The sequence below is a fragment of the Equus asinus genome, chromosome 7 (genome assembly GCF_041296235.1).
Source record: "Equus asinus isolate D_3611 breed Donkey chromosome 7, EquAss-T2T_v2, whole genome shotgun sequence".
In the NCBI taxonomy this organism is placed as follows: domain Eukaryota; kingdom Metazoa; phylum Chordata; class Mammalia; order Perissodactyla; family Equidae; genus Equus; species Equus asinus.
This window is the reverse complement of record NC_091796.1, coordinates 100,563,510-100,579,684: the sequence shown is the minus strand read 5'-3', so window position 1 is coordinate 100,579,684 and position 16,175 is coordinate 100,563,510. Positions and strand designations below refer to the sequence as shown.

The following is a 16,175-nucleotide window of genomic DNA, read 5'->3' as shown; positions in this document are numbered from 1 at the left end:
TGCAAAAGATTGGAAGTCTAAATTCCCATCAATAGAGAATTGGTTAAATAAATAATGGCACATCTCCGCAATAAAATGTTATGGGTTTTGAAATAAATAGCAAGGAACTCTGTATATATTGCTGTAGACATGGCTTCTTGATATATTAAGTAAAAAAAGCAAGGTATAGTAAATGTGTATGGCACACTACCACTTTTGTAAAGGAGGAACGTCTTGGCTTGTATATGCATAAAACAATTCTCTAGAGGAATGAGCAAGAAACAGTGGTTACCTGTTCAGGGCATGGGGACAGGTGTAGGGGAGAGTTTTTTTTTTACTGTATACCTTGCTATGCTTTCTGATCGATGAATCACATGTATGTACTATTTAATTTGATTTATTTTTATTGAGGTAACATTGGTTTATAACATTATATAAATTTCAGGTATACATCATATTTCAACTTCTGTATAGACTACACTATGTTAGCCACAAAAGTCTAGTTGCCATCTGTCACCGTACAAAAGTACCCCTTTACCCCTTTTGCCCTCCTGCCACCTCCCTTCCCCTCTGGTAACTACCAATCTATTCTCTGTATCTATGTGTTTGTTCATTTTTTTTAATCTTCCTTATACGAGTGAAATCATACGGTGTTTGACTTTCTCCATCTGACTTATTTCACTTGCATAATATCCACAAGGTCCACCCATGTTGTTGCAAATGGCAAGACTTCATCTTTTTTTATGGCTGAATAGTATTCTATTATATATGTATACCACATCTTTATACTTTCATCTGTCGATGGGCACTTAGGTTGTTTCCAAGTCTTGGCTATTGTGAATAATGCTGCAACAAACATAGGAGTGCATATATCTTTTTGAATTAGTGTTTTCATGTCCATTGGATAAACACCCAGATGTAGAATAGCTGGATCATATTTCAGCTCTATTGTTAATTTTTTGAGGCATCTCCATACTGCTTTCCAGAGCTGCACCAGTTTGCATTCCCGCCAGCAGTGTACAAGGGTTCCCTTTTCTCCACACCCTGTCCAACACTTGTTCTTTCTTGTCTTCTTAATAATCCATTCTGACAGCTGTGAGGTGATTTCCCATTGTGGTTTTGATTTGCATTTCCCTAATAATTAGTGATGTTGAACATCTTTTCACGTGCCTGTTGGCCATTTGTATACCTTCTTTGGAAAAATGTCTGTTCAGATCTTGTGCCCATTTTTTAAGTGGGTTGTTGTACTACCCCCAAAATTTAAAAAATTGATGAAAATCAGACAAGGCTGCTGATGGAGAAACCCAGCTAGTCTTGACAGATTGAGGGGATGGCATGAGGGGGAGGCAAGTCTTACCTCTCACAAATTTCCACTGCTAGAGGAGCCTGTGCCTATCCCCACCCTGAGATGCCCTCCTTCTCATAAAGCATTATCTCTAAAAAGCCTTCACATATATTACTGGGGAGGTCTATTGCCCACGGTGCTCGACATAGAAGAAACATTACTTTTCCAAAGGTCTGCCAAGAGCATCCTGCCTACTTCCTAATTTGGCCCACGAACATTCTGTGTTTAGATGAAACTTCTAGCCAATTTACAGCAAATCTAGGATCCAAACTTGAGCACTGTAGTGATTGAGTACACCAGTCCTGATGCCAGACTACCTGGGTCCGAATCTCAGTTGTTCCCTTATTAGCTGCTTACCTGATGGGCGTTATTAACTTTCTTCATCTGGTAAAATGGGGGCCAATTACAGCACCTACCTCACAGGTTTCACACGAAGATCACAGGCTTACACCAGCCTGTCCAAGAGCAGTATCATGCTAGCCACCTAAGACATTAAAATAATTCTTAGTCACATTAAAAAAACCCAAAAAACAAATGAAACCAAATTTATCCTAATATGTCAAAAATATCACTTCCACACGTAATCCATTTAGTGAGCTGTTTTACATTCTTTTTTGATGAAGAACACATACATCTGAGTTCCGACGAGCACGTCTCAATTGGGACTAGCCATCTTTTAAGCGCTCAATAGGCCCATGGGGCTGGCGACCACTGCACGGAACGGCGCAGCCCGAGACCAGATATAGCGAGTCGTAGGTGCTAAGGGCTAACTCTTACTAGCAGAAGCATGGTTGCCGTTAGCATACCCCCTCTGGAGTAAAGGAGCTTATACTGAGTCCTCTGGAAGAGATGCCTACATTTTGAGATAGACTAAAGGGATTTTCTTTAAGCTAGTCACTTACTTGACCTCCATATTTTAATGCACAACTCTGAGATATGGTGCAAGGCTGTGACCTACGCAAAGGAAGTATTTACATAAACGGGGCCACAGTCCCCATCTCACTTTCTGGTCATCCCTGTTCCGGGGTGGGAGTGGGGGTGGGGTTTGTGGTCTCCCCACATGCGGAGGGCCCTGCACCGCCACCGCGGGGGGAAAGCAGGCAAGTGGGAAGGTCTTTAGGAGGGGAGGTGGGGTGGTGGAAGGGGCGCGGAGCCCTCGGGAGAACAAGCACCGCCGCGGGGCAGGGCCACGTTTAGGGGGCGGTCGGCGCCAGAGGGGCAACAATGGAGGCGGGGGATTCCGAGGGCCAGGAGGCTCTGCCCAGCGAGGCGAGCGTCCGCCGCATCGGCGCGCGGGCCCCGGGGCCGCCAAGGCGCCGGGCAGCGGGCGATGGAAGGCCGGCTCCGTCTCGGCGCTGGGCCGCAAACGCCGCCGCCCGCGCCCGCTGTCTCCCGGCTCCTGAGTGGCTGCACGGCCGGGATTAACCTTTCACCGCCGCGCCCCGTCCAATCACAGGCTGGCTCTCATGCCGGCGCGGGGCGAGCGGCGCGTGGGGCGCGGAGGGGGCGGCGCGGGCGCCGGTGGGATTCTCCAAGCGGCGGTGCGCCGTTGCCGCGGGCCGTGCGCGGGCTGCAGGCGAGCCGGGCGCTGCGCAGTCTCCGCAGGCGCCAGCGGGAGGGGTCGAGGCGGAGGCGCGGCGCGGCGCAGGCTGCTCCAGGCCCAGGTGAATGGAGTAACCTGACAGCGGGGACGAGGCGACGGCGAGCGGGAGGAAATGGCGGCGGCGGCGGCGGCGCCGAGCGGCACCGGGAGGCCTGGGCTGTGACGCGCGCGCCGGAGCGGGGTCCGATGGTTCTCGAAGGCCCGCGGCGCCCAGTGCTGCAGGTGAGGCGGGCTCCCGCGGAGCCGCTTTGTGTGCGGGGAGGGGAGCGGCTCCGCCCGGCCCCGCGCCCGCCTCCGCGCCGAGGCCCCGCATGGGCGCGCTGGGCCCTGCGCTCCGGCCTGGCCCGCGCGGCGACACCGGCGCGGGCAGAGGGCGCGGCCCGTGGGGCCGGGGCCCCCGCCGGGCTCCGCGCCTCCCTTGCCTCGCGCCCCTCCGGGGTGGGCGCTTTGGAGGGACCCTGTGCGCCCGCCCTGGCAGCAGCTGGGCGCGCGGAGTGGGGCCGGTGCTCCCCGCTCGCCCGCAGCCGGCGGAGAGCGGGGTTTGACAGGTTGGGCGGCGCGCGGAGAGTGGCCCGGGGGCAGCCGCGGCATCCCGGAGCATCCTCGGGCCCTGGCCTGCCGGGGGCCGCGGCGCTGGGCCTCCGTGGGCCCGCTGGAGAGGGCCGGGGAGGAAGGAAGCACGGGCTGTCCCTCCTGGCAGGAAAGCGCGAGCCTTCGGGGCCCGCCCGGGGAGGATTGTTCGTGTTTATTGGCAGGTGACCAGATCTGGGTCCCACGGGGCGTGTGGCCGAGGCCATGTTTTCGCCCCTCCCCTCCGATGTTTTTGTGCCCAGACGCCTGGACCCTGCCAAGGAGCCTTTCTTAAAGGGTTTATAATCTTTGGGAAATCAGTGTATGCTTTAAGTTAGCCCGTGAGATTCCTGCAGGGTGTCTAGAAAAGCTGAGCTGCCCCTGTGGCTTTGCCCGCCGCACGGAGCTAACCTACCGCTTAATGTATCCTCAGTAGCCTGAAGATTTGCAGACAGATGACTGGGGGTCCTGGCTCTATAGTGTTCGGTCTGTGCTTTTGTGAAGGAAGTCGGGCCTAAAGGGACACGTTACTGACCCACATAAGTCTAAGCATTCTTAGGACTATCGCGGTTTAAAAGCATTCGTCTTATTAAAGAGTATTACTTTGAAGTCTGTGTGTCTTTGAGATGCTTCTGTCTTTGAATTTTCTGAGTCTTTACGGTTTTGATTTTCAGTGGTCTTCCTGTTGCTTGGTTTAAAAGTGCAGCACACTCAGTGAATGGAAAAGGGTACAAGTTAGGAGTTAAGTAACTTGGAAAATGTATTTTTTAAATGTGCTTTAATAAAAGGTTAACTAAATTGATCATGGGTTGATGTAAACATTAAATTTTCTAAGTAAAAATACCCCTTTTAACCAACAGCTCCAGTAATTTGTTGGAGGAGGGATGATGGTACAGGATTCTGAATGAGGCTGTTAGTGAATCACAATTTTAGTACCATTAATACCTTTGGGACTAGGTTCTAGAATAGTCAGTTTATTATGCAAAGTGTTATCTTTAAAGCTAGCTAGCTACCTGTGGCACATGTGTATTGGATGTCACATGTGCTATATATACACACACACTATTATTTCAAAGCTTCATTTTAGGCCATATTTTATAAAACTCTGTAGATTAGAAATCCTATAAAGATTGATTTTAATGTGGTCACTGTAAACATTTAAATTGTTAGTGTTGGTTAATGGATTAATTCATGGCATCAAAATGCTGTTTTAAGTAAAGATGTGTTATTCAAATTTAATTTGGGGAGAAAAGACCTTTTCCTGCAATCATTTTAGTAAGGCCTTGCTTTACTCTCTGTGCTGCCATCTCATCAGTGAAGGTTAAGTTTGTCACTGTGTTAGGTCAGAGGCTCTGTGTGTGAGTGGTATAGCGAGGTGGTTTTGCCGTTGCTGAGTTTTATTGTCTTGGCTTCGGAAGACGTTTTATTTTGATGTGGCTCATAATTCTTCTTGGATAGTGATTTTGTGGTGTTATACAGTGGGTAGGACTTTTAGTATAGGGCTGCCTTCTAGGAAGGATGACTTATGGCATTGAGATATTTATTCCCTGCCGCTGTCTGACATGTGAGATGCTTGTTTCATTTGAGAAAGTAGGTATTTCATAGACATTCTGTCACTCGTGACCTTAACATCCTGTGGTCATCACTTGTGGCAAAGGAGAGAAGGGAAACATTTATAATACGAAATGCCTGCTGATTATGTGCCAAGATGTTTCAGGTGTTTTTCTGTCCGTTCTCATTTCATCTTCACGGTGACCCTGAGACAGAGTCAACACCGTCCTTAGTTTACACGCAGGGAAACCAAGACTCGGAGGTTATTGCCGCGAGTTATGACTTGAGAAGTGGCAGTGCCCAGATTGAATCATGCTTTGATATCAGAGTCCTTGTGTTGTGTTGCATCGCTGTTCCAAGTGGACTTTAGGGGGGAAACCTGCGTAACACGTCAGTCAGTCCTTTCTTAATATATGTTGGATGAAACTCTGTCTAACCTTAAATGTACAGGGGACACCTGATTATCTGAATAATTCAGATTTTTTTTGGTGATAAGACATACATAACAAAATTTGCCCACCTTTAACCCTTTTTCAGTGTACGGTTTGTGGCACTAAGTACATTCACATTGTTTTGCAACTGTCACCACCATCCGTCTCCGGATCTTTTTCATCTTCGTCCACTGAAACTCTTTCCAGTAAACACTGACTCCCTGTTTCACCCTCCTCCCAGCCCCAGGCAGCCACCCTTCGACTTTCTGTCTCTATGAATCTGACTCCTCTTGGATCCTCGTGTAAGTGGAGTCATACAGTACTTGTCCTTTCGTGACTGGCTTATTTCGCTTAGCTTAGCCTCCTCAGGATTCATCCATCCTGTAGCTTGTGGCAGAATTTCCTTCCTTTTTAAGGTCGAATAACATTTTGTTTCGTCTGTACGCACACCACGTTTTGCTTATCCATACATCCATCGATAGATGCTTGGGCTGCTTCTCCCGTTTGGCTTTGTGAGAAATGCCGCTGTGAGCATAGTGTACAAATACCTGTTGGAATCCCTGCTTTCACTTCTTTGGGGTGTGTGCCCAGAAGTGGTCAGGTTGTTTCTTGATCGTCAAAACACTAGACTCAGAGGGGCTGGCGCCGTGGCCGAGTGGTTGGGTTCGCGCGCTCCGCTGCAGGCGGCCCAGTGTTTCGTTGGTTCGAGTCCTGGGCGCGGACATGGCACTGCTCATCGGGCCACGCTGGGGCAGCGTCCCATATGCCACGGCTAGAGGGACCCACAGCGAAGAGTATACAGCTATGTACCGGGGGGCTTTGGGGAGAAAAAGGAAAAAATAAAATGTAAAAAAAAAAAACAAAAAAACACTAGACTCAGAGTTTATTGCAATGTGAGTTTTCTCAGGGCTGTTTCAGACAGTTATACTTTCCTACAAACGCTTCCTCTGGGTCAGTAAAAGACTGTAGTCTCCTTGAGGGCCAGGATTCACTCATTTTTCTAATCTCGGTTCCTGTCAGTGTTTGGCAAGTACACATTCAGATAGCTGAACTCATTCAGTTGATCATCATGGAGCCGTGTTGCCTCTGTTAGATGCCCAGGAAGGCACTAGTAAGGTCCGCAGTGAACTTGTACATAGTAAGTTGGAGCCAAGTGATTTATCCTGTTTACCTTCTGCTCTGCTTTTTAGGCATTCAAGTTTAGTTCCTTCTAAAAGCCCAGTGGATGTGTATATTTGATTATTTGTCTGCTTTGAGAAAGGATCTGAGATGATCATATGATAATAGGTGTTTGAGAGGGCTGTGAAGATACAGGTAAAGACTGAGGGGCAGACGGAGTTAGATGAGAAGCTTAGGGCAGGGACAGCTCAGCATCTGCTGTAACTTAAGGTTTTTTTAAAAAAAATTTTTATTAGTCAAAGCAAAAGAGGAAACAGGACTAATTATAGTTGGCATTGATGAATGAACGGAACTATACCAATTAATCAGGAGAAGCGGACATTTCTCTCATATGAAGAATAAGTAATCATTTGAATTCTTACATAAAATGACGTTAACAATCTATGAAGAAAATGTTTTACATTTTACAGTGATAGAGAAACATTTTTCACGTGCCATTTTAGAGAAACCAGATAAAAGCCTCGGGCATAATAGGAAAGCTCTAGTAATAGAGGGGTCCATCGTTCTGTGATTTGATTCATTAGACTTGAGTTAATTTGCTTTTCTTATGATGCCCCTCAAATACCAGTTGTCTCATTCAGGCTTTTGACAGACGCTGAAAAGCAGTCCGTTCACAGATGAACTCTTGTGGAAGCACAGGCGGTCAGGATTTTCCACGTTCTCTTTGCCAGTCTTTAGGAATGTGTGTGGGTCTAAAAACTAGGACTGTCGTATGGTGGTATATATACGCAGTGGGTGAATACAGAGAGAAGAGCATTATTTTTGAGGTCTAGCTGGTGAAATTGAAATTTTCAGTCAAGGAAGAAGGCCTTTGTTCAAATGAATTGAGTACAAAGCGGCTTTTCTGTTTATCTAAAATTGTCAATGAATTGTTGGTTCTCTTTTAATATGCAAAGTTGCTGTACATTTTAAATAAGTGGCTAAAAAATGCCATAAGGAAACATTCTGAGGATGTCAGTAAGATGTTACTAGAAATAAGACATGAAAGACTTAAATTTTGGCTTAATGTTTTGATTTTTGAGGCTCATAGTGACGTAAAAGGTCTTGGCTGTGTGAAGGTTTGTAGAGTAGGAAGGATAGACTAGAATGGTGCCTGGCGCTGGAAGGGGCTCACATCTGTTGAGTAAATAAATTCGTTTATGTTTATATTACTTTCTGAAGTACTGTCCTCCGTCACTTGATGGGGATACGTTCTGAGAAATGTGTCGTTAGGCAGTGTCGTCGCCGCGTGAACCTCCTAGGGTGTACTCACCTACCCACTACACACCGAGGCTGTGTGGTGCTAGTCTTAGGGGACCGCTGTCCTGTATGCGGTCCTTTGATGACCGAAACGTCCTTATGCGGTGCATGACTGTTCTTAGAAGCCAATACAATTTCATGGAGAATCAGATTGCTTGTATATTAAAGCTTTTGAAAAGATCATTACTGTTCTGACTTTGGCTGGATCATGCTGCCTGATTCTCCATTTGTGAGGTCCATATGATTAGGTGCGTAGAATCATTGTGGACCGAGAGAAGTGTTCAGCATTTCCTAGAAGATTTCTATGAAACTTGGGAGTTTTACTACCATTGTAGGCTTTCTCATTGTTGAAGCAGGCTAACCCTGATAGTTGTTGTGGTTGTTGCTTTTTAGGTGACAGCTCAATGTGTACAGTGAAGTAGGGATTTTAAAAACACATTTGGAAATTCTTTTGGGGATTAGAAAATGTCAGCAAATCAGTTCAGAATTTAAAAAATACTGTACTTAAATAATGAGAGAAGGATCTCCACGTAAAAACTGATCTTTGCAGTGATGTAGAAAGGTTCTTTGATTAAGGAGTTGGGTCAGGAGCCCTATTTGAAGGGAAATGAAAGGCAGTCACCTTATCCAGTACTTTGAGATATTTTTAGATTCCAGAATTTCTGTCTTCCTTCTGTTGGTAACAGCCTGGGAGGGCAAGATTAGCTTGATGAACCCAGAGAATTGAATGGCCTCTCCTGCTTTTACACATCTGCTGCACAGCCATCACTCCTGGGTAGTTCCGATCAGTGGTATTTTAAGCTCTTTCCGCTTTGCAAAATTAAATATTAATATTTTATCATAGCATTAGAGGGATGTGTAAGAGCAAGTCTTTGCTGTCACAGAGACCAGGGTTCCTATTTGGATCCCTCCAGTGTATCCCTGAGGAACACAGGGTGTACGCACCCTCTCTGAGTCAGCTTCTTCATCTGCAAACGGGTCATAATAGTATCTACTTCTTGAGATTGTGAGGGAAAAAGGAGTTCCATAAATTCTTAGCCCAGTTCTAGCACATAACTACTGTTTGGTAAAATTTAGCAGATATTATTTTGCTTTAAATATGTACATTAGAGAAAACTTTGCTATATTCTTAATGTGATTAGATTGTATTGTGATCCCCCCAAATTATTAATTTTAAGATGTATGTCCAGTTTTATAATGGAAGACGAAAAAGAAAAGAGTGCTCAAGAGTAATATTGCACAGGCCAGTCTCTGTTTTGAGGTTGCCTGTACTGGGTCAGATGGCTCAGCTGTCCTAGTTCTGCCTCTGTAAGGATGATTCCGAGTGTAATAGTGCCTTAAATATTGCTAACTTTCCCTGAATAACTGTTATTCTTCTATTGTACGCAAATAAATGCATCATCCTTGAATCTGTATTTCAAACCAGCATACACTTTTTGTACATGTCTCGTGTGTACTTGATGTAGGCCAGTGTTCTTACTCATTGGAGACTCCTGATTTGAGGAAAGATATGAATCTTATCCCCAGAAAAATGTACATGTACATGCTTGTAATTTTATATACAATTATAAGAGGTACAGGGATCCCTCCCAAAGCCCCTCCATAGACACTGATTTAGGCTGTGTCTGCACATATAAAGACAAGTAATAGGTTAACAAAAGAAAAAGAACAAAATTCCAGATAATTGGGGCAGACATGATTGGTGGCATTGAATGAACGGTGTAAAATAATGAATGGTTAAGAAACCTGGGTTTTTGTTTGGCTTTCCTTCTGAATAACAAGCTGTGTTTTAAGGGCAGGTCAGCCTGGCCTTTCTAGACTTCGTTTTAATTTTCTCCCTTTTAAAATGGTAGCATTTACAAGTCTCCAGGATATCTTATAATCAGCAATCTTTGAAGCGCCCATATAACTCTGGGACTTCTCCATTTCAAGCTGAGGATCAAAGCTAAATATGAGACATGGAAAAGAGAGAGTGCATGGTTGAGCACTAAGGTTTGTAGTAGTTACCATAGGAGAGTAGAGGTGGAACTGGGAGATGTTCTGAGCAGGAAATGGAAGATGAAAACCCTGGGAAATAAGTCTTGAAAGTAGATAATGTTGGGTTGTGTGCCTTGATTGGATGGCAAAATCTTTGAGACAGTTGAGTCTTTTCATTTTCTATCTCTGCATCTAGTACAGCTTATTAAATGTTTGTTGATAAAGGAGAATTTGACCAGAACTGTTTAAAGCTTTTGATCTGATCAATTTGATGAAGAGTCAGTAACCCATTGAGAGGCCTCTGATACTGTTAACGAAGAAAAAAGTGTCCAATAGGCATTCTCGTATTTTAATTTTAAAAGCTTATTATATTTTGTATATAACATTGTACTGAGATTACCTAGCTTTTTTTTCCAGGTCTTGTATATTGTATGACTAAACATTAAAAAGAAAAAAAAAACACCCCAATTCCTAAGTCTTTATATGTACCTGTTAGATATAATAAACTCAAGTAATTTATTAATCTTAGACCAAACATAAGTTTGAGTGTTTCAAGGAAAATGCAGAATTTTGTTGATAAAAATATATGAACAAATGATAGAACAACCTAAATTAGGCATTTAAATGCAGTATGTAAATTGAGCTGGAGTTAAGCCAAGCTGTAATTTAATTTCTAAATGCTTTAGTATCTTAAAAAGAGTGATTCTTTATTGCTTATGTAAATATATGGACTTCAGTTTCTAACCTTTCTTCAATAAACTATGTCAAATGAGGCATTGTCAAAGGATGCTTTCCTTTTGGGATATGTTTGTAAAGAAAGTTTCTGTTGACATATGACAGAATCTGAAGGAGAATATTGTTTTTATACTCAATCTTTGTAATCCTCTAGCTTTTTTGTAGCTGAACGTTAGGAGAATTCTGGAAAGTTTTTTTTACATATGAGTTAGGTCCATACTTTGGTCAAGAGTAGGGAAATAAATAGTTTTCTTAAGGCCTCTTTAGCATGCACACACACACACAATCTCTTATACATACATATGTACGTATATGAAATCTGTGTCTTGCTTCAGCAGCAAATGCTCTGGCAAAATGCTTACCTGTGTTATGTGTATTGAGTGAAGAAAAAGTGACACAGTCCATTGTAGTTTCTGTATTATTAATTTATCTGGTTTATTTTAGTGTGTTTGAGCCCTCTTTATGATTATAATCTCTCTTAAGGTAGCACTTTTCATTTCACTAGAGAGAGAAACCATTACGTAGTGTTTGTGTTGAGCAGTAAATTGTGTTCGTCTTCAGCTGAGTGGAATACAGATACTGGGAGATGGTGAGCTCTGTAATCAGGACTTGTGTATTTATGGAGCGCCTATGGTCCACATCACAAAGGCCAAGAGCAGTGCGAGTGGACCGGGCTGGTTTCTATCGCCAAGGCTTTACAATTAAAGCAACATTTACTTGTATGTGTTTATGCAGATTCAACTAAAAATAAAATAACTCAGTTTGCTTCTGTTAGTCTTACATTGGGTCCACGCTTTTTCAACTCCCTGGGGAGATCAAAAGGAACACATCCAGATGTAACTTATTTTGACTGGCAGATCAGTGTAAATAGACACCTCCTCTGAGACCGTAGTGTATTGTATATTGTGGAAATAAAAGTTTAGGGTCAGACAAAATTTTAAGTAGAATTCCACTTCTCCCCTTTGTTGGTCAAATGGCCTTTACTAAGTCATTCTGAATCCCTGTAAAATGGCGATAATACTTCTCTTGGTGTTGTTTTGAGGATTAAACCAGATAATAGAATTTAAGTGGTCAATAAAGGTAAGTTTTCTTCCTTCCCCTCTTACTCTGGGAGCTTTTACCAAAAAGCTCACCATGGTAAACGAAGAATTTTTACGTATTGTATTAAAGATTGTTTGCTTCTCTTTAAAAATAAACATTAAATGAAATCAATTTCAGTTGATACACAGGAAAGTGCCTAAATTATGAGGTTACGCAAAGTGATCCCAGCTGTAACCGGTGCCCAGCTCAAGGAACAAATATGAGGAGTACTTTATAAGCTCCTCTCAATGCCCTCTCCCACACACTACCCCCCCAAAAGTAAACATCATACTGACTTAATTACTTTTCCTTATTTTTAACTTTATATAATGGAAATCATACGGTATGGTTTTGTGTTGGGTTTCTTTCACTTAACATTTTAAGTTTGTGAGATTCATTCCATGTTGCACCATCCAGTTATAGTATTATATGAATATGTCAATATTTACTTGTCTCTTATGTCGTTATGGACATTTGGCTTGTTTTCAGTTTTGGCGATTATGAATGGTGCAGTTCTGAACATTCTTGTGCGTGGCTTTTGCTGAATATATGTACATATTTCATTTGGGTAGACGCTTAGCAAGGGAATGACTTGGGTTATAGGGCATGTGTGTATTCACCTTTAGCATATACTTCCAGTTTACAATTCTGCCAGCAGCGTGTGAAAGTTCTCTAAACTCCACATTCTCCCCCACACTCAGTATTGTCTGTCTTCTTCATTTGAGCTGTTCTGATGGGGGTGTGGTCCTCGCTCACTGTGGTTTAATTTGCATTACTCTAATTGCTCCTGAGGTTGCTGACCATTTTGATGCCTTGTACTGTGAAGTCCTTTGCCTGCTCTCTATTTGCTTATCTGCCTTTTTCTTACTGATTTGTAGGAGTCATTTCTACCTCCCCTACTCTGGGCTTGCTTATTCACTCTTTTAATCAGCTCAGTTAATAAACAGAAGTTCTTAGTTTTAATGTAGTCTAGTTTGTCAGTTGTTTCCTTTATGGTTAATAGCTTTTTATGTTTTGTTTAAGAAGTTTTTGCTCACCCCAGGGGCATGAAGGTATTCTCTGTTTTATTCTAATAACTTTATTGCTTTACTTTGTACATTTAGATCAGTAATCCCGCTGGCATTGACTTTTGTGTATGACGTGAGGCAGGAGTCAAGATTCACTTTCCCATCTGGATACATAATTAACCCAGCTTGTGTTTGAAAAGAGCATCTTTTCTCTACTGCGCTACAGTATTGTTTTTGCCGTTAAGGCAGTAACCTTGTATGTGCGGCTCTTTTTCCGTGTTCTGTTCTGTTGCATTGCCTGTTCCTGTGCCCGTGCTGCCTGAATTACTGTAGCTTGTACTGCCTTCATAAATCGACTGATTTTTGAATGTTAAGCCATCCTTAGATTCCTGTGGTCACGATGCATTATCTTTTTTATATATTCCTCAATTCAATTTGCTCGTATTTTTAGTATTTTTACATTTTTCGTTTGAGAGATAGGTCTATAATTTCACTTTCTTGTAATGTCCTTGTCGGGTTTTGGCGTCAAGTTTATGCTGGTCTCATGGAAAGAGCTGGGAAGTATTCCCTCTTATTTCTGTCCTTCTGAAGAGTTTCTCTTTAAGATTGGAGTTATTCTTTCAATGTTTAGAAGAATTCACTCGTGAAGCCATCTGGGCTTGGAGTTTTTAATCAATTTTTAATCCAATTTCTTTAAAAGCTATAGGCCTCTTCAAATTTTCTGTTCCTTTAGATGTTAATTTTGGTAAATTGTGTTTTTCAAGGAATTTGTCCACTTTATCTAAAGTATTTCTTCGAGTGCCCACTAAGAAGTAACTGATACTAAAAATAAACATAACCAGATAAAACTTTGCTCCATTCGGAAAAATTGCAGCTTTCAGGAGCTCGTTAAGTGGTTCAACACACGGAATGCTCTTTGTTGTTGTGTGCGGGAGAACAGGCCGTGATGAATGCCGCCTCACTTAGGCTTTGTACGCTCTTAACATTTAGGCACAAGTGTGGTTCATGCGGACAAAGTTAGTTCCCTGAAAACTCATGATATTCAGAAGCTGTCGGTATGTGAAATCTGTAATTAGACTGCAAGCTAATTTTTTTTTTTTTGGAGGAACATTAGCCCTGAGCTAACATCTGCTGCCAGGCCTCCTCTTTTCGCTGAGAAAGACTGGCCCTGAGCTAACATCTGTACCCATCTTCCTCTCCTCTATCTGTGGGACGCCTACCACAGCATGGCTTGCCAAGCGGTGCCCTGTCCGCACCCAGGATGCGAACTGGTGAACCCTGGGCCGCCGAAGCGGACTGTGTGCACTTAACCAAAGCGTGCCACTGGGCCGGCCCCTGGAAGTTAAATTTTTAATCTTTGACGAAAATTCACTTTGGATTAATTTGACTAAGGAATTATAATTCACATATTCTTTGTTCTTTGTCGTTCTTTAAAAATAAGTAGTGAAAGTATGAAATAGTAGTAAGTAATGTGTGCATTTCTTAAGTGGAAATGTGCAATAGGCAGTCAAGGACAGAGAATTGGAGCTAGAGATGGGGTCACCAACCATCCTGATTTGTCCATGGTTGGGGTAGGTGAATGGTTGGTTCCTGGGACAAGGGACTTCGAGCATGCAAGCAGGGACAGTTCAGGCAAACCAGTATGAGTAGAGGCAATGATTGTAACCAGGAAAAGGAGCGTCTTCTCTAAAGGAAAGAGTCAAGTGCAGGAGGCTCTTCGTTGCGTTTAGATGTTCTCATCTCTGGGCCTTGCCTGGAGAGTTGTTCTTGGGCTGAGATTCACTAGGTGAGAACCCTTGGTGTGTGCTGAGGTTGAAAAAGCAGGGGCCCAGAGGCCGAGGCTCAAATCCCTGCCTTGCTCCCTGTGAGGCCCTTTGTGATCCAGCCCCTTGTGATCCAGCCCCTGTTTATCGTACCACTTTCATTGTTTCACTATTCTCCCCTGGGACTAGCGCTCCAGCACACTGCTTGTAATTTCCTCCACGTGACCTGCCTGCTTTCTGTTTAAATGTTTCTCCACATGCTGTCCCTTCTCCCCGAGGATGTCCTCTGCCCCCACCCCGGCTAGTGCTGTTACTACTCATTCTCTAAAACTGGACTCAAGTCCGCTTCTCACCTTCTCCAGAATACAAATTTGCATTAGTGACGTCTTGCTTAATAAATACTTGTTGAATGAATGAATGAATAATTTAAGGAGCAGGAGGTAAAACAAAAGTTTAAATGGGGGAAACCGCCTTAAATATTACTTTTTATACTACTATGAAATAAAATTGGATTAAGTTCCATTTTTCTGTGTTCTACTGATAGCCAAACATGTATATCAGTATTTAGTAGAGTTTTTTAGCTTTGTTTTAAAATATTTTCAAACTTATCAGTGGTAGAAATAGCATAAAGAATTCCCTGCGTTTGCCAGTAATTAACCTTTTGCCACATTTGTATTCTCTCCCCGTCTCTGCATATTATTATTATTTTTCTGAACCGTTTGGGAGTAAGTTAGTGTTATGCTCTTCACTACTAAATATTCAAGAGATTTTCTAAGCACAGGAACTTTCCCCTGAATGCCTCCTGTGTCTTATTTCTCTGTTGCCTTCAGCTCAGAACAATCCTTATGCTACGGTGGCTGATTTTGAGGTGGCATACTCTCATCCCCTTCATCCCAGTAATGTCCTTTATGGCACTTTTCCTTCCCTAATAGAGACCCAGTCCAGGGATGTGCACTGCGTTCGGTGGTCACGTCTCCTTACTCTTTTCATCTTGAATAGTTTCTCAGCTTTTATCTTTTACGACGCTGACATAGTTGAAGAGCTCAAGCCTGTTGTTTTGGGAAATGACTCTCAGTTTGGTTTTCATGTTTCCTCATGATTAGATTCAGGTTTTGCACTTTTGACATAAATGATATTTCTTTCTCAGTTCATCACAGGAGGAGGTACGTGTTGTCTGTTTGTCCCCGTGTTGATGTTTGTCATTCGACTCAAGGTGGTATCTGTCAGGCTTTTCCAGTGTAAAAATACCAGTTTTCATTTGAATTAGTACGTAATCTGTGCAGAGATACTTTAGACAATATAAATATTCTTTTGTAACCTTCACCCAATAGTTTTAGCATCCGTTAATGATTCTTGCCTCAGCTGCTGATGTGATGGTTAAAAATGGTGATTTTTCTGTCATTCCTTCCACATTTATTAGTTGACATTGAGTAGAGTTTTATCTGAATTTTAAACCTAATAAAATACAGTTTATAAAATGAAAAATTAATGAGAAGTATTATTTGAGTCTTTGGGTTTTTCTGCTTATACTATGCAACTTTAGAACTTTAAATTGTTGCTGAAACATTTTCAAGGTCAGTGTCAGATCAGACTGCATTAGTGTCGAAGAGAGTTTCGTAGGTTGGGAGTTCCCCCAGGAGGACTGGGAGAGGAGGATGGATGTGGTTGGATGATGTCAAAATTATCATTGTACAAATTGATGCCTCTCTAGCTTTT

General features: G+C 42.9%; 1 protein-coding gene across 9 annotated transcripts in view; it reads left to right on the top strand.

The window, feature by feature from the left end:
- Window positions 1-393: 393 nt before the first annotated feature.
- Window positions 394-16,175, top strand: part of DICER1 (dicer 1, ribonuclease III) — a 73,052-nt gene continuing 57,270 nt past the window's right edge. For 2 of the 9 annotated variants that reach the window (XM_070514255.1, XM_070514254.1), the window contains exon 1: window positions 2,868-2,988. Coding sequence is in view for 1 of the 9 variants with exons in the window: in XM_070514246.1 (XP_070370347.1) it covers window positions 2,655-3,149 (495 nt within the window). In the remaining 8 variants the exon portion in view is untranslated. Of the gene's footprint in view, window positions 3,150-16,175 lie in introns of all 9 variants that reach the window. The other 7 variants (XM_070514246.1, XM_070514247.1, XM_070514252.1 and 4 more) reach the window with 7 other exon arrangements.